This window comes from Panicum hallii, chromosome 3, assembly GCF_002211085.1.
Source record: "Panicum hallii strain FIL2 chromosome 3, PHallii_v3.1, whole genome shotgun sequence".
Classification (NCBI taxonomy): Eukaryota; Viridiplantae; Streptophyta; class Magnoliopsida; order Poales; family Poaceae; genus Panicum; species Panicum hallii.
Window position 1 is genome coordinate 346,721 of NC_038044.1, and position 23,128 is coordinate 369,848.

Below are 23,128 nucleotides of genomic sequence, written 5' to 3' on the forward strand. Positions count from 1 at the left end.
TTATCAAACAAGACACGCGCGCTTGTTTGCGTCACCACGCAATGCAAGCATCTATCTATCTTTCTATCCATCTCTCCGTGTCTCTCTCTTCGATCTTAAACCCTCCCCAAATAATGTAGTTGCTTGATGTCAATTCCTTGATTACCTTTTTGGGTGCCTGAAAGCTCCTCCTCGGCCATATTCAAAGCTCCACATATTTGGTTTAGTGCATGTCTCGGATGCATGATTGTGAATGAAACCGTGTTGACGCAACCATGCATGGTCCACACAAAAAGAAAGAAAACGACTACTGTAAAACCATGTATGTAATCAACAATAATAGTCGATCCTTTGTCTTAGGAGCATCCGATCCACTGTGCATGTCATGTGCACCCCAATGATCGATCGATCAGTACTCAGTGCATACAGTGCCGTCTACTGATCTTCGAGAAAGGGAAAAATAAGGGAGATGAGATATCGATCATATCTGTCTGCAACTTACCCGTCCTTGTATATATATCTAACCTGAGGAGCTTCCTTCCTGACATCCTCATTGCAGACCTACTATGCTCTGGGGATGTTAGGGAGATATATATGTCAGGAAAGGAGAAGAAACTCCAGCTTCTGCGCTCCGTTACAAACTCGAATGCGGTAATTTCTACTGAGCACTATATTTCTGGCCATCTAATTACAAGTGGAGAAAGACGTACTAGCTAGGAAAGATTCAGTTTCGTCAGTTCGCTGCTGGAAACTCGATCGATGTGTTTTTCTGTGAGCAATGCAGGCAAACAAGACGTCAATCCTGGTAGATGCGTCGAAATACATCAAGGAGCTCAAGGACAAGGTTGAAGAAGCAGCCGCTGCTTCATCGGCAGCTGACACTGACAGTAGCAGCTCCAGTAGTTCTGGCAGCGCCATGGCAGCTGCAACAGTACGCACATATATACGTTACATTTCTGCTTGTCGTTAATTGCAGAGGCAATTATATTGCACACAATTTATATATAAGCGTTCACATTAAGTGAAGTGAATCATCTCGGTTCGTTGATCCATGCATGCACATGATGTATTGTGTTTAAGCAGGTGAGCGTCTCATCAGTGGATCTGGATAACAGCAACAGTAGCTGCAGGAGAGGATTCCGGATCAACGTGTCGATGGAGACGACCCGGCCTGGGCTGCTGGTGTCCGTCCTGGAGGCTTTTGAGGACCTCGGCCTCGACGTCCTGGACGCCGACGTCTCCTGCGCCGACGACACCGCCTTCCGCCTCCAGGCGCTCGGATCAGGTCAGGGCCAGCAGCAGGGTGGAGGAAGTGGAAGCGTGGATGAGCAAAAGGTTCGCCAAGCGGTGTTGCAGGCCATCAGCAAATGCATGAACGATGATGACGATGAGTAACAGATTGCTTATCGGTTGCATTGCATACAGAGGAGCATGAAAGAATAATCCTGAACTTTGCCATTATTGGTCCTTGGAGCGCAAGCTGCTTGGCCAAGGAATAATTCGTCAAGTTAAAAATATAGTTTTCTGTCGTTCCTCAGCATGGTTAATTTCACAACGGACGCTACTAGCTACTTCAAGTGGTCTTGTTACTTTGTAATAGCATTTTCTATCCAAATAAAAGAAGGTAACTAAGGGACAAGCAAACGAATGTGAATTTTTCCATCATCAGTTATGTGGTCACCTCACCTGTGCGTTGCAATGCATGGAAAGTCAAAACTAAGCAAGGGCTCTGTTTACATCCTGATCTATGCATGATGGGGATCCGATCGATTTAGTTGTCGTCGTCGACATCTTTTTCAGCAGCGCCCGGGTGATCTCCACGCACAGCGCCGCGTTCCTGACGGCGAAGCCTTCGTACTCTGGCGAGAACACCACCTGCTCGGCGTGCTCCAGCACGGTGCCCATGGCGCGCTCCCTGAGCACCGCGCTTGAGCTCAGATCGGCCACCTCCAGCGTCCGCAGAACGTTCCGGGGCTCCACGCGCGCCGCCAGCCTCGCCTCGCAGGCCCGCCGCAGGAACGGGATGTCGTACTTGTCGGCGGCGACGAGAAGCGCGTGCAGGTGGCGCTCCGGCAGGTCCTGGTCGAGGGCGCCGGTGTAGAGGAAGGCGAGGAGGAGGGAGAGCTCGTCGTGGGAGAGCTCAGGGAGGGAGAAGGAGTCGGCGGCGGGGGCCTTGCAGTGCTCGTCGGCGGACAGCATGTGCCGGAATACCTCCGACCTCGCGGCCTGCGTGGCGTGCATTCCGTTCCACCAGATGTGAAAAATTGATCCGAGTTGGGCTCAACTGGAACTTTATGAGTGGAGGCCCATCAGCAGGCTAAAAGACCCGACCCGACCCACTTACCAGGATGGCTTTGTGGGCTGGAATTGGGGCCCCAGTGCCAGGTTTCACGACGATGTCGGTGTGGATTCCCTCCTTCCACGCCAGCGCGAAGCCGTGTTCAAGGAAGGCGGCTCGCTGGTTGGTCTCCTCCGCCCTGTCTCTCATCTCCTTCACCAGCTCCCATGCATCTCTCATTCCCTGCATTCAATAAAAAAAAAGTGAATTCTGTCAGTAAATCTCTTCAATTTCTAGCACCTCTGGCCTTACTGACACTAGCTACTACTTAAACATGGATCGAGCACAAATTGCAGAAGCTGTTCTTTCAACTCTCAAGGATCGACGCTGTTCCAAACGCAACAAAAGTAGAGTGTGATCATCAAGGAGAATCTATTATGCATTGCATAGCAGCAGAGGCTAAACTGTTGCTGAAACAAACTTTAAGCATCCATTGACATCCGCGTCAATTTTAGAAAACCTTTCAAATTAAGCATATATATCGTCCTGCTAGGAGGCAAACAGTGCTATCAAACCGAACGTCAGGGAACCATCACATCTTACAACGAACAAAGGGTGGAATCCAATGCTAGAATTCATATTTGCAATTCTAGCCTTTCTGAAATCAATCGAGATTCTTAGTGGAAGGGCCTATTCACTGGAGAATAAGAAACATCTGAAACCATAAGGAACAAGTTAAGTTAGGAGCTCTTACCTTGTTCGAGCTGTTAAGCTTCGATGGCGCGTGGGAGTTGACTGAACCATGGCCACCATCTTCTTGCTCCTCGTCCTTGTTCAGGAAGCCGATGATGGCCTTGGCACCTTCATGGCAAGGAGCACAGACAGAATTCCTCGGAAGCCTGTACATGGTGGCCATTGGGCTGCAGATGCAGCAATCCATGATTCTGCCACCTCCGCCGATTCCTCCTTGCCTTCCTTTCCTTTGCTTCGTCCTCGTCCTCCTCCCCCTCCCTCTGGTTCTGCAACTGCAATGACAATGATGCTAACAACAAGCTGTACGTTCTCCATTGCTTTGCGTTGGGTGAGGGTATAAGAATGAAAGGAGGAAGAGGCAGCAGGAAAGGATGGTATGCTGCTATTTCTTTTTCCAGAACTGGTATGCGGTGGTTGCTGACGGAGACAATCAGGGGAATAAAATTTCTCCTGCTTTCTTAACTGTGCAGGGCATGAATGTAGCCGGTGCATTGACACTCTTTTCGTGTCAGGCACATTTACTAAACTGACCTCAGCAGGGTATCCTCCATTTTTCCAAATGGAATGATTGTTAGATTAGGCATCAGACTTAAAAAATTCAGACAAAATGATGATTACATATATGATTATAAGATGAATGGAGAGAATCATCATGGGCCAGAAGGTTGAGAGTGACTTTGTAACCTGCTAATAATTAAAAGAGACTTGCTTTGGGGGAGCTGAAATAGAAGATGTGGATGTTGGAGACTTGGAGGGTGGCACGCTTAGGCTATGCCGCGTTAACAAGTTAACCACTAGCCTCCCACTCACCCGACATCAGGTAGTATAATAATAATATGTTGGGTTGGTTGGTTACCACACACATAATAGTCGTATGGTACGTTGCGTGGCAGTACAATACACTTAGCTGATTGTTCCATTCCTACATGCTTTTGTGTATGTCTGCGCTGCATTAGATTAGATGAATGCAATACGGGGGGTCATCAGAGCACAGCAGGCCTTAGCTTACGTGGGCTGACTCCTGTGCACTGCTTATGGACCATGGCCCAATGTTCACTTTCTGTGTGTGCATCGGGCCACAGCCCACATGGGTGTGCATGAACAGCACGTTCAGGAGAAGTTGAGATGAAGAGGAAAAGATTGTGAACTATGGAATCCATTCCATTTCCAGGCACCACATCGCATCACAGGCCGTCACATCGATCACATTCACCATTTTCTTTAAGAAAGGAAAAAAAATCATTGTCGTCGTCATCATCACTCACCATTCGATTCGATGGATCAGATGGTAGTACAGAGGAAGAAGGCAGCAGCTTCTTGAATTGCTTCAGCTTCAACCATGGAAAGAGAAATGCCACGCTACACACATACATACCCAGCTGCCCATACATACAGACATCTCTACTCCTCGATCGAGTCGTCTTGTCGTCTCCGGCTCCGGCCAAACAGAAATGTTCCAGCCGGCCATGACGTGGATGGATAATGTAAAGTAAACGAAACCATGGGCGTCTTAGCTGGATGGATTAGGACAAACCCGCCACGTCATGCACGCCTCCCCCAATTATTGCTGCAACTACTAGTAGTTTATTGAGTTCCCCCCATTGCTTCTTCTCCATGGATCGTCTGCAAGCGAGTTTACCAGCTCCATCGCTCGTTCTCGTTGCCGTCGGCGTCGGTTGCCGGCGGCAGATGCGAGTAGAAGTCGAGATCCATCTTGTCGGCGCTGCTCTTGCTCTTGCTGTAGTAGTGCATGACGGCTGCTCCCCCGAGCACGGCGAGGGTGAGGGCCTGGGCGTGCATCCTGGCGTGGATGAGACGCAGGCTCGTCGCCCGCTGCGGCGCCCTCCGCCGGCTGTACGCCACCGACGCGCCCACCGCCGCAGCCCACACGCCTCCTGCACACCACAGTCTCAGATTAATCAAGCAAGCAAAGCAAGAGAGAGAGAGATTCAGGTGAGGGGCTGAGGGGATGCTGCTGACCGATGCTTGCGAGCTTGTGCTCCTCCACCCAGGACTGCACCGACGAGCTCATCCTCTCCATCTTTGGTTCCATCGATGATCTGCCTGCCTGCCGATGACAAGGAGTCGTGTTTTGGATTTGGTGGTGCTTGATGATGATTTATTGTAAAGATGAACGAACGAATGGGAGTGCTGGATGTGGATGGAATTGGTGGCACGCAGCAGGTGAGTTTGGTCAGATACTTATAGGAAGGAAGGATCGAACTCACGCGTGGAGTGGAGTGTGTGCGGTGTGCCCACTGGTTTTGAGCTCACCATCGAAGACGGAGAGGAAACCAGGGACACCCAGCCTTCTGTTTCTGTCGTGGCTTCCTGCTGCTGCTGCTGCTGCTGGTTTCCTTTGCTTGTTCTTGTGGGCGGGCACTCGCTTTCGGATTATAAGGTTTCAGGCAGGCCCACCTTATCTGCTGCCGGCCAAAAAATAAAAAGAAACTTGCCCTGATCAGACACAGACATGTGGGCCATGCTGGGACCTCTGTCAGTGACTGCTCTTAGCTTGCGATGACTAGTTATTAAGCATCTCTGTGGACTGAATTCCAACCTCAAACTCCAAGGCTAGGATGCTTAATTAGATTTTTTTTATATTTAATTAATTCCACAGCAGCTGTGTGCTACGCTGGTATATTCCATATGAAAACAACTAATCAAGTCTGTCTTGATGATGGTTTCCCTTCCTTTTTGCGAAAATGAAGTAGGCCTGACTCCAACCGTGGGCTCATGGCCCATCCAAAAAATCAACAGCAACCAATCAACAAAGTAGGCCCACCGCAATCCGCAAAGTGAAGCCCGGTCCGGCTACCTCACCACTTCTTCTCCAATCTTCCTTCCATCCCTTGGAAGAAGCCGCCTCCTCCTCCCCCTCCCCAGCTTCCCGCTCTTCACCCACCACTGCCCGTGCCCATCCCCAAATCCACGGCCTCCGGGGTCCCGATGAGGCACCCCGCCACGGCGCCGCTCTCGAGCCCCAAGTCTGGCGCCATCAAGCGGCAGCGGCCGCTCAGCGACGTCACCAACCGCCTCCTCCCCGAGACCCCGACCCCCATCAAACCCAGAAGGACTGGACTCCGGCCCCTCCCCACGCCCTCCGACGCCTCCTCGACCTGCTCCTCCACCGCATCGGTCACGCCCGCACCCCAGCCTTCGTCCGCCGCCGGTGAGTGAGCCTGCTCTGCGTCCCCCATTTGTGCTCGATCTCGCTGCGACTGCTTCTGCTGGCGGCGTCTTCGACCCCCATTGGGGCCGGGAATTTCTGATAGTGCTTCTGATTCGCAGTCATCGAGGAGGAGCGCAGTGCGGCTAAATCCCCCATCTCCACGGTTTACGCGAGGCGCGGGACTACTGAGACTCGAAGGAGGAGGAGGACGAACCCCACCACCACCACCCCCCCCAAGGGCAAGGAACCCGTTGCTGCTGCTGGAACGGCGAGTTGCCCTCCTCTTGGAAAAGCCACAAGGAAGCACAGCAGGTGAAATTGCTTTAGCTTGCCTGATCCCATTACAATTTCACCTGTGTTTGGTGTGTCCAGATTCAGCCACCCACAGTGCTCCTGCTTCTCCTTGCTGCAATTGATTGTGAGATTTTTGGACAAAGTTTGTGGTAGCTTCTTCTGTGGGTGCTACAAACCTCCCTTGTAGTTTGCTTCTCTTACAGCCAAGTTTGAAGAATGCACGTACCTGATTGTCTCTAAGAATTAATAGCTTGTTATTGGAAAGTGTACAATGATATAGTAATCAGTGAGAGTCGCCGTACATCAGGCTTAACATGGTGCTCATCCTGTATGCTCATCCAACTTAGCCTGTTAGTAACAACTGTCCAAGCCCTCACTGTTCCACACTGATCTGGAATGTTACATTTCTTACTATTTCCAGGCGATGGAACTGCTGTAGCACTCTACGCCTTGAATGCTGGCATTCTTGCTGTAAAATGCCATGTAATGATATAGATTAGGCTAGAAGAACTTGGGCGAAGTCTTTCACATTTCTGGCAGAATAAACTTATCGCATCATATAATATCACAACTCACAAGTAACAGGATATTAAAAAGTCCAAACTTTAGTGTTCCTTTAGTTCATCACAGTTACAATCTGAGTGCATTTCAGTATCTGAAATATTGAATTACAATCCTGTTTCAGGAAAGACTCTATGGCTCAGGATACCCAGCCCATTTCTTCTTCAGCTCCTTGTCATGGAGCTAAAAAGGTAAGAGTGCCACAATCTGAGTGTATTCATGCGTAAGGGACCTACAAAGTTTTCTATTGTTAAGACTTAAGATCATGGTGCTCTCTTTGATGATGTACATAATGAAATACTATTAAGTGTGTTTTTTGTTCGAACTTGTTATGTGTTAATATTTCTGAAATGGTGGCTAGAACAATAGCAATGGTGTTCATCTTTCTGACTGCCTGCAGTGTTTTAGACAGAAGCTATCGATCTGGAAACTAGGACATCATTGAACTGTTTGAGAAAACGAGCTAGTTTATACAGCACCAATCGCTTGATCTTTAGTTTGTTTGCAATGATGTTCAGCTTTCTGACTGCTTGCGATGTTTTAAACAGAAGCGGCCCCCTCCAAGCACACCCAAGTTGCCAGAAGACTTTGTGAAGAAGCAGAGAGCATACTTTGCAGATGTGGATGCATTTGACCTGCCCGAGGAAGAGGTGTCAGAATCTGAGCTCGAGTGAAAACTGAAGCTGATCCCAGAATATATGGCCATTTTTTTTCTGTACAGATGTAGTTTACTGGAATTACGCTTACAATGTAAGTCTGAGTTATGGTGGTAGCAATGTATAGCTCTGGTAACACGAGGAAGAGGCAGTGTAACCTTTTACTGATCAGTATTCAGTGGTCATTGGCCCACCATTCCACCAACGACCCTTTTACCAAGCTTGTATCATAGTAGTACGACAAAGAGAAATACTGAGACCTGAAACGAAGCAAGCTTTGGCTGCTTGAGGAAATGAGCCAGTTACTCTGGATTATAATCTGTGCCCATGTTTGTTCATAGCTTCTTCTTGTGTCGTCAATTCTGCCGTTGGAGCTGAACTTGGGTAAACAAAATCATTGCTAATTACTTGGTCCTGGTATGATATATGTGCTACATGCGACCTGTCAAGTGAACCTGCATGTTTGGCTAGTTTTCTCAGTGACCTTACCATGACCGATCCAACAAAGAAGAATGGCAAGAAAAAAAAAAGAGGATTTCTAGAATGTTGGATGGACCTTAACCACTGGGAAAGACATTGCCTGGCCTCTTTTCTTCGTTCTGCATTCCTTTTTAGTAAAATAGAGGTACATAATAATAACAACAACGGATTAAAGAAGCAGCACACTCCAGAGGGAAATCCTCCAAACCAAAATACTGTTAACAAGAATTGATGAGAAAACGAAGAAAAGGAGAGATTTAAAATCAAGCGAATCTTCCATAGTTTGGGGGTTCTCCAGACACGAAGCATGAAATTCGCTACCATTGTAGTATCTTACTAGCTCGCTCATACTTTTTTAAGAAAAGAAAGGAGCTAAAGGTGGTTCATTGCGCCCAGTTTGTTGACAAAGCAAGATTCGGCCAAATCGAAATGGTTCACACCTGAGATAAGATTGGAGCTTATGGCCAAACTGATGGATACTCAGGACTCACTCCAACTTGGAGACGCTTTCTCTAGCTTTTCGGCGCTAAATCACCAGTACTCTTGTTAATGGCTTGCTTGGCCAAGTCGTTATCCACACAGCTCCCCACTCAGCAACATTCTCTAAATGGCTCGATTCCCTGTCGTACTTTTGACGTAAGTTGAAGATTTATACTTCATATTCATGGTCTGCACAGCAATAGCATACTTATGAAATTTCGTAGTTATGCTCCAGTATCGTTCATGATAAACCAGAGGCTCTGCAAGCTTCTAGTGTTCTTTTTCTTTGTTCCCGTTTGCAGAATAATATGACAACGCCACATTCAAATGCCTGCTATTTTGTATGGATCCATCCGTATATTTGGCCAACAATTCTTCTTAAAGTTATGGTTTTAAGTTAAATCTTCGCCTCTACCATCCATCCTTGCGGTTCCAAAGCACTGAAAAGAAAAAATCCCCTGAGATAATTCAGTTCCGTTTCTGTTCCCAGGCAATTTTGCTCTCACATAGCTTCAAAACAATGTGGAAGTCAATTTCATATAAATCAGTTAGATATTTATTAACTTATATCAGGAACCAAGATGTACAGATGATTGCTAAACATAGTCAAACTCTTCTCAAATACGTCAATCCACAAGATACTTGGTTAAATTCTATCGTACAATAGCACCTTAGGTGAGAAACTCCGATATTAATAAAAAAAATGAGCCAAGAACGAAAAACAAAGAATTCTCTACTATGACCTAAAACTTGCCACCATAAAATAGATTAACATTCTCTTAACAGATCTGATCACACGGAGCATATTCAGGTTTCCAAAAATCCTTGTATGAATATTCTCTTAAATCTTCTGTCACCAGCCAAATTAGGACTAACTGTAGTTGGCATAGTAAACCACATAATATACAAGTCAATGTAGTCATGCCTGTGTCCGATCACATCTGTTAATACAACGTGCTTTAGGAGTACAGACCACTCCACTTAGCCCGATGAAGAAAATTAAGGAATATTCAAAGCCACTAGCATAAAGTTAGAAACTTAGCATGCGAAAATATTCTGCCTATAAATATCTGCGCACATTGACACTGGCCAACACACTGCTCTAAAGCCCAGAGCAAAATGGCCTCCCATAAACCCCTCGCTTGCAGTGTCTTGGCCTTCTTCTTGGCTGCAAGCTTAGTTTCAGCTCAGCTTACTGCAAATTTCTATGACAAGTCATGCCCAAATGCACTGTACACCATCCAAACAGCCGTAGGATCTGCTGTGGCCAAGGAGAACCGCATGGGTGCATCTTTGCTCCGCCTCCACTTCCATGACTGCTTTGTCAATGCAAGTGTCACCAAATCTGCAGATAGTTTCATACTTGCATTTTCTGGATCATTAACATGGAAATGCTAAATATACAGGGTTGCGATGGCTCCGTGCTGCTTGATGACACCCCAACCTTCACAGGGGAGAAGAGCGCTGTTCCTAACAACAATTCCCTGCGTGGATTTGATGTGATCGACAGCATCAAAGCACAGATTGAGGGGATCTGCCTGCAGGTGGTATCATGCGCTGACATCCTTGCTGTTGCAGCATGCGATTCCGTTGTTGCGGTAAGCCAAAACAAAAAAAGCAACAACATCTAAAATTAGTTTAAAAAATTAAATGTTGATTCTGAACCACATGCAGCAAACTACAATGGAGTGCTTGTACTCATTTTAACTGAAACGATGATGGCAAAGCTCTTTATGTTTAAGAGACTATGATAAATTGATAAACATATACCAAAACAAAGCATCAGGAAGCACTAAACTAAACTACTAAAGTCAACACTCCATGATATCCAGAGATTCCATAGCAACTGATTGACTAAGCATATTTCACGCATTCCAACACAAACAAACAATACTAAAAGTTGACAATTTCTATTTCAGCTTGGAGGCCCTACTTGGGTTGTCAATCTGGGAAGGAGGGACTCAATGACAGCAAGCCTAGACACTTCAAACAATGACATCCCAGCACCAACCCTTGACCTCAGTGATCTTATCAAGTTGTTCTCAAACAAAGGACTAAGTACAACTGACATGATTGCACTCTCAGGTACTGAAAGACTGCAATTTTTGTCATTAACCATATGCCTGGTTCATAAATCAGTCCAAGCTAGATTTGTTCCTTGAATGCCAATAGTACTACTACTGAATAAAGACTGACATGAAACCAAAAATTACCAGGAGGGCACACCATTGGGCAAGCCAGATGTGTCAACTTCCGCGATCGCATATACAGCGAAACTAACATTGACATATCCCTTGTAACATCACTGAAATCAAATTGTCCAAACAAGACTGGCGACAATAATATTTCCCCCCTTGATGCCTCAACACCCTATGTTTTTGACAACTTCTACTACAAGAACTTGCTGAACAAGAAAGGGGTTCTGCATTCTGATCAGCAATTGTTCAATGGAGGCTCAGCAGACTCCCAGACTACCACCTACTCTTCAAACATGGCAAAATTCTTCACCGATTTCAGTGCGGCGATGGTGAAGATGAGCAACATTAGTCCCCTCACTGGATCAAGTGGACAGATAAGGAAAAACTGCAGGAAGGTGAACTAGGACTCACATTATTGCCGCCTGTGCTGGTGTGTGGTTTAGTACCTTGTAATCATCATTGAAAGGAGAAGTGTCCCTTTCATGATGCAGTAGTCTACTCCAAAGATGTATTCACTGCTTTCAAAGCATACATGTGCAAGGAATAAAATGATACGAAGAATACTTTTAATGCAGTAATTGATCTTACCTTTCAGTGTTTCCGCATCTATCTTGAGCATGCAAGCTCACGGACAAAAGTTGCTCCGATAATGGCACAAGAATAACACTAGGAAGACTTGACCAGATCAAGGTGTATTTTGATCAAATATCGTCACTTTGGAATTGAAGGGATCAAAGATGGTACTTATAGCAGAGATACTTGGCAAGGATTCATTTTACAGTTTCGTACGGAAAAACAGGAAGCCGTTGTATACAAGAGGGTTTCCAGCTCGCATGATTCGAATCAGCACATCTAATGACATGAATACTTCCTAAAGTTGTGATTGCAGGTAAGAGTCATGACTGATGAATATTGCGTATCGCTGCATTGATACTTTTACAGTCAAAGTCCATGATCTTCATCCAGTTCTCGAAATCTCCAATTTCCTAGAGATAAAATTAAAAACCAGATGCTTCAGCAGCAGCAGCAAAAAATAAAAAATAAAAAATACTGTATTGGATGTTTAGTTTTATGCACTGGTTCATCTATGGAAAAAATGAAACCAAACCTAAAGGAACAAGCCAAGAGCATACTAGCCCCTGGCCTAGAATTTCAGTTGGGCCATTTAATAATAGACCTGTGCATTTCGAGGCAAGGGAGTAGCATAGCATGAGTGTGAGTCACCTTCAAGACTGAGTTGATTTCGTTGGTGGCAGCCAGCCACTGGTCAGTCTGCTTCCTGTAGCGCGCGATAGTGGTGACAAGCGCGCGGGCCTCATGCTCGATGCGCTTCTCGTTGACGAAGAGCTCCTGCACCCCGCCGTCGACCGTGTCGACGAGGAGATCGGACACCCGCACCGCGCTTCTCAAGGCATCCTTCTTGGCTCTCTCTACGCGTGTGTGAAGGAAGATAGTGTCATGCTAATTTGAGAGAAGAAGTCATAGTAGCAAGGAAAGATGGGAATTTGCATAATCGAAATCAAGGGAATCTGTAGGAACCGAACACAGCGGCGTACCAGTTTGTTGGCGTTGGCGGAAGGATTGGTGGTGGTGGTGTTGTACGATGTCGAGCAGCGCCTCTTCCAGCTCCTGCTTCCCACCCGCCGGCGGCGGCGGCTTGGCTCCGTCCATCCCGTCCCAATCGCCGCCGGTCGCCGGAGCGATCCCCCCCCTTTTTTTTTCTTTTGTCCCCCCTCCGAAGTGAAATCACACCCTCTGCCTTGTGAATAGTTAATGGGCCACAGCCCAGATGATATCAGAAGGCCCAACAACACCCAATTCTATTTCAAAGCCGCGGCTGTTATTAATTTGTTGTTGATTCCTGTGATACGTATATTGTTGTTCTGGAAATTAAGTTTTGGCAAACTAATAATTCTACGTCGTCGCAGAGTTTTGGCTTTGAAAATTTTGGTTAATTATTGATTACAACATGCATGCGTGAAGTCAGCAAATTTAAAGGCCGCCCGGTCGGTGTGTCAAAATTAAATCATACTATACACAGTTGCATGGTATAAGGCCAATGCCAATGAAAAATTTTATAAAGAGTTTCATACATTAAATTCTATACCGCATCATCAATTTTACTAATATGATGAGAAGAGATAAGGAGGAAGTTTTATAGAATAAGAGAGAAGTTTTGTCCTTATAAAACTCAGCCGGCACGTTAGCTAGTCCTCAATCTTAGTAACTGTACCATAAAACTATACACTGAAACTAGCCTAAGCTTAAAAAAGTCTCGAGCTTTTTTCACAGCACACATACACTGTCGGACCCAAAAGTCATTGCGACATGCAGATGCAGTGCCCATCAGGTCAGAAAGATTTGAGATGTATGTGGTCAGGTCACACAAGTAATTAATTTAGTTTTCTATACGCGCGCGGGTGTCGTCCTGCGTTCTCCTCCATTCAGTTTTGGGTCTATCTGAGCACCAGAACAAGTCGACGTCCATGCATGGAACCTGAAAATTTACCATTATATAATTTGTCTGCAGCAGCTGCCCGGTTCTTGTCTGCATGATTCGATTTCATTATTGGTAAAGCCAGTTTACCTTACTCGATCAAATTTTGTTTATCCACATCCATCTTTCCATCTTTAACTTTTAACTTTTAGGTGTGGAGTGCGTAAGATATGCATGCAGTCAATGTCATGAGCTCAAATTAATTAACCTACACTACAGTCTCATCCTTCTCACGTACGGCATCTATCCATCAGCACTAACTTTTTTGTTAAATAATGCAGGAGATCTGCTTGATCAATAAAGAAGAGAGAAAGTCCGGGTCCTTAGAGAAGATCATCAGCACTCACTAAGGATTCTAATTCTTTATAGGAGCTGATTCTGTGAGAGAAGTGATTCTGTGGCTGAAGGTGATTCTCTTTTATTCTCTAGCATAAGTTTTCAAAATTAGGATCAAGAATTATTTCATAGAATTAGGAGAAGCTATTTTTATCATCTCCCAGCCTCTTAGTTCATTTCAGAGAATCGCTCCGCAGAATCAGCAGAGAATCGCTTCTCTCTGAAGAACTGTTTGACAGAGCTCCTGCTGAGAATCAGCTCTGAGAGCTTAGGAATGCAAAATTCTGGCCATTAAGCTGCTAATAAGAAACAGCAGCATATATGAGCGAGCACATATATAGGATTCGATCAGTAATGTAATGCTCCATCTGCAACTGCAGATGATTAAATCGGTCACCTGCGGACACGACCGGCCTGTTACTACTACGATACGTGATGCATGCACGTGATGGCTACTCATGAACCAATCGATTCGATCAACACGAAATCTCTGCAGGTCAGCGACATTTCATCTGTTTAGCTACTAATTATCAGGCCAACGAGGAGGTCAAGACATATATAAAGATACTACTTTATAGCTTCTACACCATTTCATAATAAATTGTTCTCTACGTATACGCCTCACTTCGTGTGTTCAGTTTCCACCTTTAGATCGATTCCCTTGAATTAGAAGCAAGACACATAGACAGCAAATCTGCAACTATAGGAAAGGAATTAACAGTCCAAGCCTAGCTAGGTAGCTACTGCTTCAGTTCCAAGTGACCAAGCCCCCAAGACTCCAAAAGGGTGGTTGGATGTGTGAACAGTGTACCTTACCTAATGATTTCACTTAACCAAAAATATTTTTTCAGAAGAAACATACGCAAGCAGATAGTTCTGGTGCAGGCATTATTTTGCAGAAACTAAAAAAAAATCACGGGTTGAACTTTCCTGATCTCGTGGATGTATATGCCTGTCCTATCCCCCAACAACATTGAAGCAAAACTACCTGCTCAGACTGGGACTGTTGACTCCTGGCCTTGTACATTATTGTTGTGACTAAACAAAAAATGGAGATTACTAACGCCATGCATGACGACTTTAGAGAAACAGATAGCATATTTTTTTCCCTTCATCATAAATACTCCTTTGTAAAGTACTCAAGTTGAAGGGAGAATCTGTAGCTGACTAGTCACTGCCCAACATGTTTGACCATGGTCCAGATGCAAGGCTGCTGCATGTATGAGGTGATGAGGTGGGTGATGAGAATGCTTCCAGCAGGCCAGCACCAGAAAATTCCTGTCCCCATCAAGCTTGACCGTTTGGAAATTGACAAAACGCTAATCCAAGGTGATGAAACCTCGCCGATCATCAGTTTACCACAAAAGAAAAATTAGATTACATCCAGATGGACTGATAGCACGTTATAACTGAACCTTGTCGACCCGCAGTTTGGTCTGATCCTACAGGTCCAAGTGTACCCATTCACGAGAACCCCAACAACTCATGCTGTCCCAAACTACACTAGTCTACAGTTTGATGCCCTGTTACAAAGTCGCAGGCGGCCGGCAGGCTGGCAATCAACGACATTTCATCTGTTTTGTACCGCCAATCATGACGAGATGAAAAGCACATATATCTGTTTAGTACCATCAATTTTTGTATTGTGATGTACTTGTAAAACCTACTGAGGTTAAATATCGTCTCCGTTTGCTTGATGTTGACGAAGCTTGATTACACCGACCACAGTTAAAAGCAGACACCATTTGGCCTTCGCGATCCTTCGAATATTATTCCCTCGAATTAGAAGCAAGACAGAGAGCAAGTCTAGAATAATTCCAAGTGACCATGGATGACTCCAAGATCAGAGGGGGTTATTGGCCTGGCCTGTGTGTGAAAATTGAAACCATACCTAATGATTATTTTACCCTTTTTTGACCAAACAATGACAAACAAATATTATGATGGCATAGAGAGATAGTTCTGGTACAAGGAAATGTATGTATGCACCGTAGAAACTTCACAGGGTTGAACTGTCCTGAAAATGTGGATCTATTCGCTTGTCCTATTCCCACAACTTTAACTTTTGAAGCAAAGCATTCTGAGAATGGAGACTGTTGACTCCTGGTCATGTATGTATGCTGTGGCAAACAAATGATGATAACTAACCATGCTCGACGACTTTAGAAAAAGAAGAGCATGCATGGGACATAGCATATTTTATCCTAGTACGTGGTAAAGAGTCAAGGAGACATATGGTAATATAGTATCATATGCTTGTAAAGTTGAAAGGTGACTTTATAGTTGAATAGTAGTAGGTCAGTGCCACACAGAATTGACCATGGCCCATGCATGTCTGCAGCATCAATGAATTGTATGACGTCGATTAACTTTGCAGGATCAACGAAACTAACCTTATTATCAGATGTTATCAGCAGCGAAGTACGCGTGGATTCAGAATGATGGGCAACATAGACAGCAGGTAGCAGAGGAGTGGTAGGTTTGCGTAACCGTGTCGGCCTGCATGCAGCTTGCTTGGATACTACTAGAGCGAGGTCCAAGTGTTCCCACTCAGTAATCAGTGGTGTACAGGGATGGGATAGTGCCCTTTTACAAAGTCGCATAGGGCGGCCGGCCGGCAGGCAATCAGGCCTTGCCTTGCCTTGCCTCCACAACAACAGTGGCCATGGTCTGAAACGCGTGATTTCTGCTGTGAGGCCAACACGCAGGCATTCCTTGGTTGGTCGATTGCTTTCTTTTTCAACTCAAAGTCTAAACATGCAAACCGACACCGACTCCACGTGTAATCATATACGATGGATCGACGCACGTAGCGAAACGAATTGATGCTCGTAGCTTGAGACGGAGAAGCGGTGAATTAGATAATTTTAAAATCGCTCAAACTAGTTAGCATAAATATAAGCTAAAATATATAATGTAGATGTGCAACGAGAGTTCAACCAGTGTGAAAATCTTATCCCCTATAGTCAATCCTGATAAGATACCACACTAAAATTTTAAAGCACACAAGATTGCAATAAGAAATGCGGAAGTTTAAAAGAAGAGGATGAGTGAAAGCAAACTCTCAACACAAAGATTTATCCCGTGGTATTGGTAGGTATAAGACTATCCCTAGTCTACGTTGTTGAAGCACTTACTAAGATTATTGCTTTCCGGTCACCGAGTATCTTCCGGGACTCTTCTTGACTCGCCATCAAATCTTAGCCACCAAAACCCTCGCCAAATCCCCGATCACTTCGATACCATCTCCACTAGAACCTTCTCTGTGAAGGAAGGTTGTCTCCATGTCCTCCCGATAAAGCCGTCGTCGCCGCTCCACATCAAGCCGGAGGGTCGATGACTTGCCGGCGAGCCACCAAGACTCCAAGGGGCAGGCATATCTAGATACAACTTATGGTTCACTCAAAAACCAGCACACAAGACAGCAACGCTTTGCTCTCTCACTTTCTCTAGAGTTAATTCTAGCACTAAAACTCTCAAAACTTGTGCTAAACCTAATAATGTGATCAATAAATTTTTGGATGGCTTGGAGAACTTCTTCGGAGTGTGGGTAGCTTCTCATGAACTCTAGCAACCTCAAATGACCCGAGATGAGGTCTTATATAGGTTAGAGATCCACTCCTAGGCATTACATACTTTTTCCCTGAAAAATATAAAGCATCGGTTAAACCGGTCGCCACTGTCGGTTTAACCGATCACACACAACCTGCCCACTAGCCGTTGAACTCCAACCGCCATCTTCTGCTAACATCATTGCACCGACGCCCGTTTGAAAGAATATTGGAGATGCCTAGAGGGGGGTGAATAGGCGCATCTGAAAAATCTAAAAAAAATCTTTGCAGCAATTAAATATATCGGAATTTCCGACAATGTGTAGGAAGTTCCGATGGGTCGGAATTTCCGACACTGGACCGGAACTTCCGACAAAAGGAAAGTTTTTATACGAAATTCAAAATTAAACTTGAAACTGTAAAACTTGGCTGAATCAAAAGTTACGCAATGATACTAGGAGACTTCTGCATGTGATGTTTGGAAGCACAACAACTCGAGTACATAGATCGGCACAAAATAAATTCTAGGTCAATAAGAACTAAATAAATGCAATAAGCACAAGAAACAAGCGATTTGTTCTGCAAGTTTACTCCCACTAGGGAAGCTATATCTCCGTTGAGGAGCTCACAAAGAGCCGGATCTTCCGCTAACTCTTTGCCTCACTCAATCAACCACAAAGGAGGATCGAGTCACTTACTATAAAATCCATAAAGGATGGATAATACAAACTTCACAGGACGCGCGCACACACACAAGAGAACTCTCAACTAGATGACACCGAACCATCTAGAAGCAAGCTTCAAAAGTAACAAACGCGAATAGATAGATGAAGATAGTTCAAATGCCCTTGAGATGAACGTGGCTGCCTTTTCACTTAAAAGCTCTACATCACATCTCAATCTTGTTCTCACCTAAGCCCTAACTCGAATCAACACAAGGATTAGTTCTAGGAGGGATTGGGGAAGTGTTTTGGAAGCTCAAGGAGGTGTTTTTCTAGTATAGGTCAGCAGCAAATGAAGAAGGGGCTGAGGGGGTATAAATACTCGAGCCCCAAAAACTAGCCGTTAGTGTGCTGGTTAAGTGGTTGTCGGAACTTCCGACATAGGGTCAGAACTTCCAACCCTAATTAAAACAGCCGGCTGAGGACCCCTTGTCAGAACTTTCTGACAACTTCCAACACACACTGAGATAGTGATAAAACTAGGTGCATAAGTGTGTAATTTGTGTCTCTCTTGGGTAGTTAGTATCTTAATTAAGCACTTTGACATCTTCAATCTATCCATTCGCATCCCTGTTAATAGTATGGCGTTTCCTATACTCAAATTTAAAATAGAAAATAAATAAAGATCTACTTTTGAGGTCCATCACCGTCTATCAAGTAGATTGGCATCTTTGCACGCAAGTATTTCATTTTATTGAATTTTAATTTATCCATAGCTCGATAAGCACATTAGTTCATTAATTATGCATGTCATCAACACCAAAATCCACTTAGGGGGCCAAATGCACTTTCACCGGTGCTGAAGATTTTGCTTCAGAACCCTTCTGGAACCAAAACCTGCGTACGCTTGCACCGACGTCTTCTTTTGCACTGTTAGTTTAACCGATGCCTCTATCATTTCTTCACTTGATTGCCATGTCATCTCCTCATTGCACCGACGGCTCCATTCTTATAGCGTCGGTTCAACCGGTGCTGCTGTAGTTTCTTCACTTGATTGCCATATCAACTCACCAAAGCACTGATTCGTTATAAGTTCATGCCATCGATTTAATCGACGCATGTAATCATGCTGAATCTTGTCCAAACCATTCCGGCTGTTATTTGGACATCTCTAAAATATTCGGACATCTTGATAGCTATTTGGACCATATATAAATTTTATATATGGATTGGACTCCATCCATAGAACCTAAAAATCCTGCAAGTTATAAACATAATCACTAAAAACACAATCATAGTGCAACAGGACCATGTTCCTTACCCGTAACATAGCATGCTGTAGTACCATACTGCAGTCTAAACATGTAAACCGACACCGACTCCTGGTGTTAGTTTCTGCCAGCTATAAATATCAGTCAGTGTCGTCCAGGCTATCCAAGCTCCAGGCAGGCAGCAGCACTCTGGTCTCCCAGCTTCTTGTTAATTAGCAGCTCACGCTTAGAAGATCACCATGGCTGCTCGTGCATCAGCAGCTGCAAGCTGCATCCCTGTCCTCTTGATGCTGCTCGCCATGCTGGCCGGCACCTCGTCGGCGCAGCTCTCCACCGGCTTCTACTCCAGCTCCTGCCCCGGCGTGTACGACGCCGTCAAGTCGGTGGTGCAGTCCGCCATCGCCAGGGAGAAGCGCATGGGCGCCTCCATCGTTCGCCTCTTCTTCCACGACTGCTTCGTCCAAGTAATCACTAATACTACTACTAATATGATCAATATATAATTACTCACTCAAAACTACTTCCGGATGATCAACTTGATCACCTATATATTCTTAATAATTATCTGCAATTTTCATTATTCTTCAGGGCTGCGACGCGTCGTTGCTGCTGGACGACACGGCCAGCTTCCAGGGCGAGAAGATGGCAACACCCAACAACGGCTCCGTCAGGGGCTTCGAGGTGATCGACGCCATCAAGTCCGCCGTCGAGAAGGTCTGCCCCGGCGTCGTCTCATGCGCCGACATCCTCGCCATCGCAGCCAGGGATAGCGTAGTCAGCGTAAGCTAGTTGCATGCCCCTGTCAAGAGCCTAATCTGATCAGCAATTAATTAATACTGTGACTGCAAGTACTGATCATATGGATCGATACAGCTTGGGGGGCCGGCCTGGAACGTCAAGGTTGGGAGGAGGGACTCCACGACGGCGAGCTTCAGCGGCGCCAACAACAACATCCCGCCGCCGACGTCAGGCCTCGCCAACCTGACATCACTCTTCGCCGCACAGGGACTCTCCCAAAAGGACATGGTCGCCCTCTCCGGTACGTCACATTTCCCAACTTCGTAAATATCTCCTCAAACAAAAATTGCACAACGTCCATGGATCGGAGTAATTGCTAGCTACTTGCTAGGGACTTACACATGTTCAACTATACAAGGATGACATCTTTTTGAAAAAAAAATCAACTATATATAGTGGTGTAGCATGAGAGAATTAAGAACCACTCCACACTTTGCTTCTCAAAAAAAGTTAGCTTTAGTGATTAGATGAACAATACAGCTGGTAGACACTATCGCCAACGGAATTGATAGAGATCGGTTTTGACTTTAACTTTCTTCACATACTTCTCTAGTGTGCGTGACAGGATCATATATTTTACCCTGCTGGTGAATTGACCTGATAATGAATCTTACATTAATTGTCGGTTATTACTAGCACATAACACGCGTCTAGCACGAGAGAGTTGGTATAGAGTGACATAAAGTTCGTAAAGGTGACAGCGATGCCACGCATGTTGTCGGTATGGCCGGGTTTCTGAAGGAAGGAAAGAAAGTTTGTGTGTTCCACAAGCTATAGGCTTTTGCATGCTATAAACCTGGCTACAGTAGCAACTTCAACGAACTGTGTGTCTGTCTAATTGAAAGATCAATCATCCATCAGATACGCTAAATCGACGATACACTAAAAGCAAGCATAAAGTCAATCATGGGTCGCCATCTCCCACCTAGATAGCAATTAAGTTAGCTACAACGAACCACACACATTGTTCCTTTTGGATTGCTAGAATCGAATATTTTTTCTTTCTTATTTATTTACAAAATCAAGACCACCTGTTTCAAAAACAGTCTTTATGTTATAAACCAGTAATTTGATTAAGTAGAGTGATCCATGCATCTTCTTTGCAAAATAAATAAATAGGTCATTAATCATTGACTTCTTCCATTTCTAATACTAGATTAATATAATAAATTATTTCCTTATTGCGCCTTGATTAATGAACTCTTAATGTTTGCCACCAGGTGCTCACACCATAGGTCTAGCACGTTGCACCAACTTCAGAGCCCACGTATACAATGAAACCAACATCGATGGTGCCTTTGCAAGGACAAGGCAATCAGGTTGCCCTAGCACCTCAGGTACAGGTGACAACAACTTGGCACCTCTGGACCTTCAAACGCCGGCCGTCTTTGAGAACAACTACTACAAGAACCTTATTAGCAAGAAGGGACTTTTGCACTCTGATCAGGAGCTCTTCAATGGCGGAGCCACCGACGCACAAGTCCAATCGTATGTTAGTAGCCAAAGCGCATTTTTCGCAGATTTTGTGACAGGCATGATCAAGATGGGTGACATTACACCTTTGACGGGTTCCAACGGGGAGATAAGGAAGAACTGCAGAAGGATCAACTAGTGAAGATGGAATGTGCATTAGCTTTGAGGCTTTTTCTTCAGTCACATTCAACAACTTTGTGCCCTTTCGAAATGTTCGTTCAACAACTGTGAAATCATTGTGTTGTACGTGTCAATGTGTTCACATGTTAGTTCATTTAAATAATGAATGAATGTATCACTTGTTGCCTACATCATGTTTTTTTGTGTCTAATATAATTTGCATGAGAGAATATAATGTATCACTTGTGAAGTCAAGGAAAGCACGTACGCCTCCTTCCATGTATTGTCCTCCCTCTCAACACAGGATCGATCCAACTTAATTTGCCCAAAGCCAACACCGCGAACCTGCTTATCTACCTAAATTTTTCGTTGAGAACAACTGAATAAGCAACGCAGCTATACATACTAGGTTGTTGGTACCAGAACTGGGGTTAGGTTAGCGTGATGTATTCAGATGTGGTTCATCCACCTCGCTGTTTTAAATTTTGTTTGGCTATGTTCATATATGCAGTCAGCTCAAAATTGAAATCATCATACAGTGTTGCCTGGTTCGGAAGGATAACCAAACTACACCTGCAACCTGCACAAGTATTATGTATTATAGGTTCGCCATCGTATAGAATTATGAACACTGATCGAGATAGAATTGATGTTCTTCACAAGACGAATTACCACAGGATAGGAACCCTAGGATTCTTTCCAACAATAATCTTACTATTACTAATTGGAGATTTCTTTTGAAGCCTCTACGTGAAGCCATCTAGAATCCTAGGTGGACACTCTAAAAAATAGAGAAATCTTAGAAATTCTTATAAAAAAAGAGAAACATCCAACCATCAACTCGACAACTGTCGGTGTTTAATCGGCTGCCCACCGAGGGATATATATGCCCAAGGTGGTAAGTTTAGGTGAGGAGACACCGAGATTAGGAACTCGAAAGTGCAAGGAATACAAAACTTAGACAGGTTCGGGCCGCGAGGTGCGTAATACCCTACGTCCTGTGCGGTGGTTTGTATTGCCTTGGGTGTAGAATGATCTTGGGATGATCTGTTAGAGGGTCCCTGTCCTCCCTTATATATCCGGAAGGTCAGGATTACATGAATCCTAACCGATACTAGCCAAGGAATCGTACCAGAACATATCTCCAGTAGATTCGCTCTGTACCGACTAGCTTTATCTCCTACTCATACGAGATAAATAAGAGATAAATGAGATAAATAAGAGATAAGACGGACTTAATCTCTTAAGCCTGTTTAAACTACGACATACACAGTCCCGTGGCCCCGGGTCTGACAAGCCCCCGAGCTCTTCGTAGCTGAGTACTGCAGGCTTCTCGAGTACTTTCGAAATAGTCTTCGGCTTCTTCTGAAGCTCTGTCTTGAAGTTCTTCTTCGAGTACTTACTTGGCTGCATCGAAACTATGAGGTGCTCATACCCCGAATTATATTTTTAATATGGTGTGCAATAGAAAAATCGCACTCCATATGGAGTAGCCCCCAAGCCTTAGATTGAATCGGAGAATCAGGCTGAGGGTCGCATTAAACTTGAATCCTCCTTACTTTTTCAAAT

General features: G+C 44.8%; 7 protein-coding genes across 9 annotated transcripts; 4 read left to right on the forward strand and 3 right to left on the reverse strand.

Moving 5' to 3' along the window:
- Window positions 1-388: 388 nt before the first annotated feature.
- On the forward strand, window positions 389-1,623 carry LOC112886685 (transcription factor SCREAM2-like). The gene is made up of 3 exons (XM_025952651.1): window positions 389-630; window positions 764-910; window positions 1,063-1,623. The coding sequence occupies exons 1-3, from the start codon at window positions 574-576 to the stop codon at window positions 1,372-1,374; spliced, it is 516 nt and encodes a 171-aa protein (XP_025808436.1). The 5' UTR covers window positions 389-573; the 3' UTR covers window positions 1,375-1,623.
- Window positions 1,609-3,362, reverse strand: LOC112886684 (BTB/POZ domain-containing protein At1g01640-like). The gene is made up of 3 exons (XM_025952650.1): window positions 3,012-3,362; window positions 2,324-2,500; window positions 1,609-2,205 (listed from the first exon to the last, which is right to left on the reverse strand). The coding sequence occupies exons 1-3, from the start codon at window positions 3,195-3,197 to the stop codon at window positions 1,696-1,698; spliced, it is 873 nt and encodes a 290-aa protein (XP_025808435.1). The 5' UTR covers window positions 3,198-3,362; the 3' UTR covers window positions 1,609-1,695.
- Window positions 3,363-4,209: 847 nt separating this feature from the next.
- On the reverse strand, window positions 4,210-5,375 carry LOC112884708. 2 transcript variants are annotated; one of them, XM_025950197.1, is made up of 3 exons: window positions 5,239-5,375; window positions 4,991-5,078; window positions 4,210-4,905 (listed from the first exon to the last, which is right to left on the reverse strand). In XM_025950197.1, the coding sequence occupies exons 2-3, from the start codon at window positions 5,061-5,063 to the stop codon at window positions 4,646-4,648; spliced, it is 333 nt and encodes a 110-aa protein (XP_025805982.1). In that variant the 5' UTR covers window positions 5,064-5,078; window positions 5,239-5,375; the 3' UTR covers window positions 4,210-4,645. The 2 variants fall into 2 exon arrangements, with proteins under 2 accessions (XP_025805982.1, XP_025805981.1); XM_025950196.1 differs by having other exon boundaries at window positions 4,991-5,356.
- LOC112884706 (proteoglycan 4-like) lies at window positions 5,375-8,008 on the forward strand. The gene is made up of 4 exons (XM_025950194.1): window positions 5,375-6,182; window positions 6,302-6,494; window positions 7,162-7,228; window positions 7,586-8,008. Exons 1-4 carry the CDS (start codon window positions 5,960-5,962, stop codon window positions 7,709-7,711), a joined length of 609 nt encoding a protein of 202 aa, XP_025805979.1. The 5' UTR covers window positions 5,375-5,959; the 3' UTR covers window positions 7,712-8,008.
- A 1,510-nt stretch (window positions 8,009-9,518) lies between these two features.
- On the reverse strand, window positions 9,519-12,588 carry LOC112884707 (biogenesis of lysosome-related organelles complex 1 subunit 1-like). Of its 2 annotated transcripts, XR_003227162.1 has the most exons (4): window positions 12,408-12,588; window positions 12,076-12,281; window positions 11,440-11,837; window positions 9,519-10,222 (listed from the first exon to the last, which is right to left on the reverse strand). XR_003227162.1 is itself a non-coding variant. In XM_025950195.1 (3 exons), the coding sequence occupies exons 1-3, from the start codon at window positions 12,520-12,522 to the stop codon at window positions 11,748-11,750; spliced, it is 411 nt and encodes a 136-aa protein (XP_025805980.1). In that variant the 5' UTR covers window positions 12,523-12,588; the 3' UTR covers window positions 9,519-11,747. The 2 variants fall into 2 exon arrangements, 1 of the variants encoding a protein (XP_025805980.1); XM_025950195.1 differs by having other exon boundaries at window positions 9,519-11,837.
- Window positions 9,773-11,255, forward strand: LOC112884225 (cationic peroxidase 1-like). Its single transcript, XM_025949582.1, has 4 exons — window positions 9,773-9,982; window positions 10,060-10,251; window positions 10,573-10,738; window positions 10,870-11,255. Exons 1-4 carry the CDS (start codon window positions 9,773-9,775, stop codon window positions 11,253-11,255), a joined length of 954 nt encoding a protein of 317 aa, XP_025805367.1.
- Window positions 12,589-19,342: 6,754 nt separating the features above from the next.
- Window positions 19,343-21,753, forward strand: LOC112886021 (peroxidase 4-like). The gene is made up of 4 exons (XM_025951760.1): window positions 19,343-19,632; window positions 19,757-19,948; window positions 20,042-20,207; window positions 21,187-21,753. The coding sequence occupies exons 1-4, from the start codon at window positions 19,408-19,410 to the stop codon at window positions 21,576-21,578; spliced, it is 975 nt and encodes a 324-aa protein (XP_025807545.1). The 5' UTR covers window positions 19,343-19,407; the 3' UTR covers window positions 21,579-21,753.
- The last annotated feature ends 1,375 nt before the right edge of the window (window positions 21,754-23,128 follow it).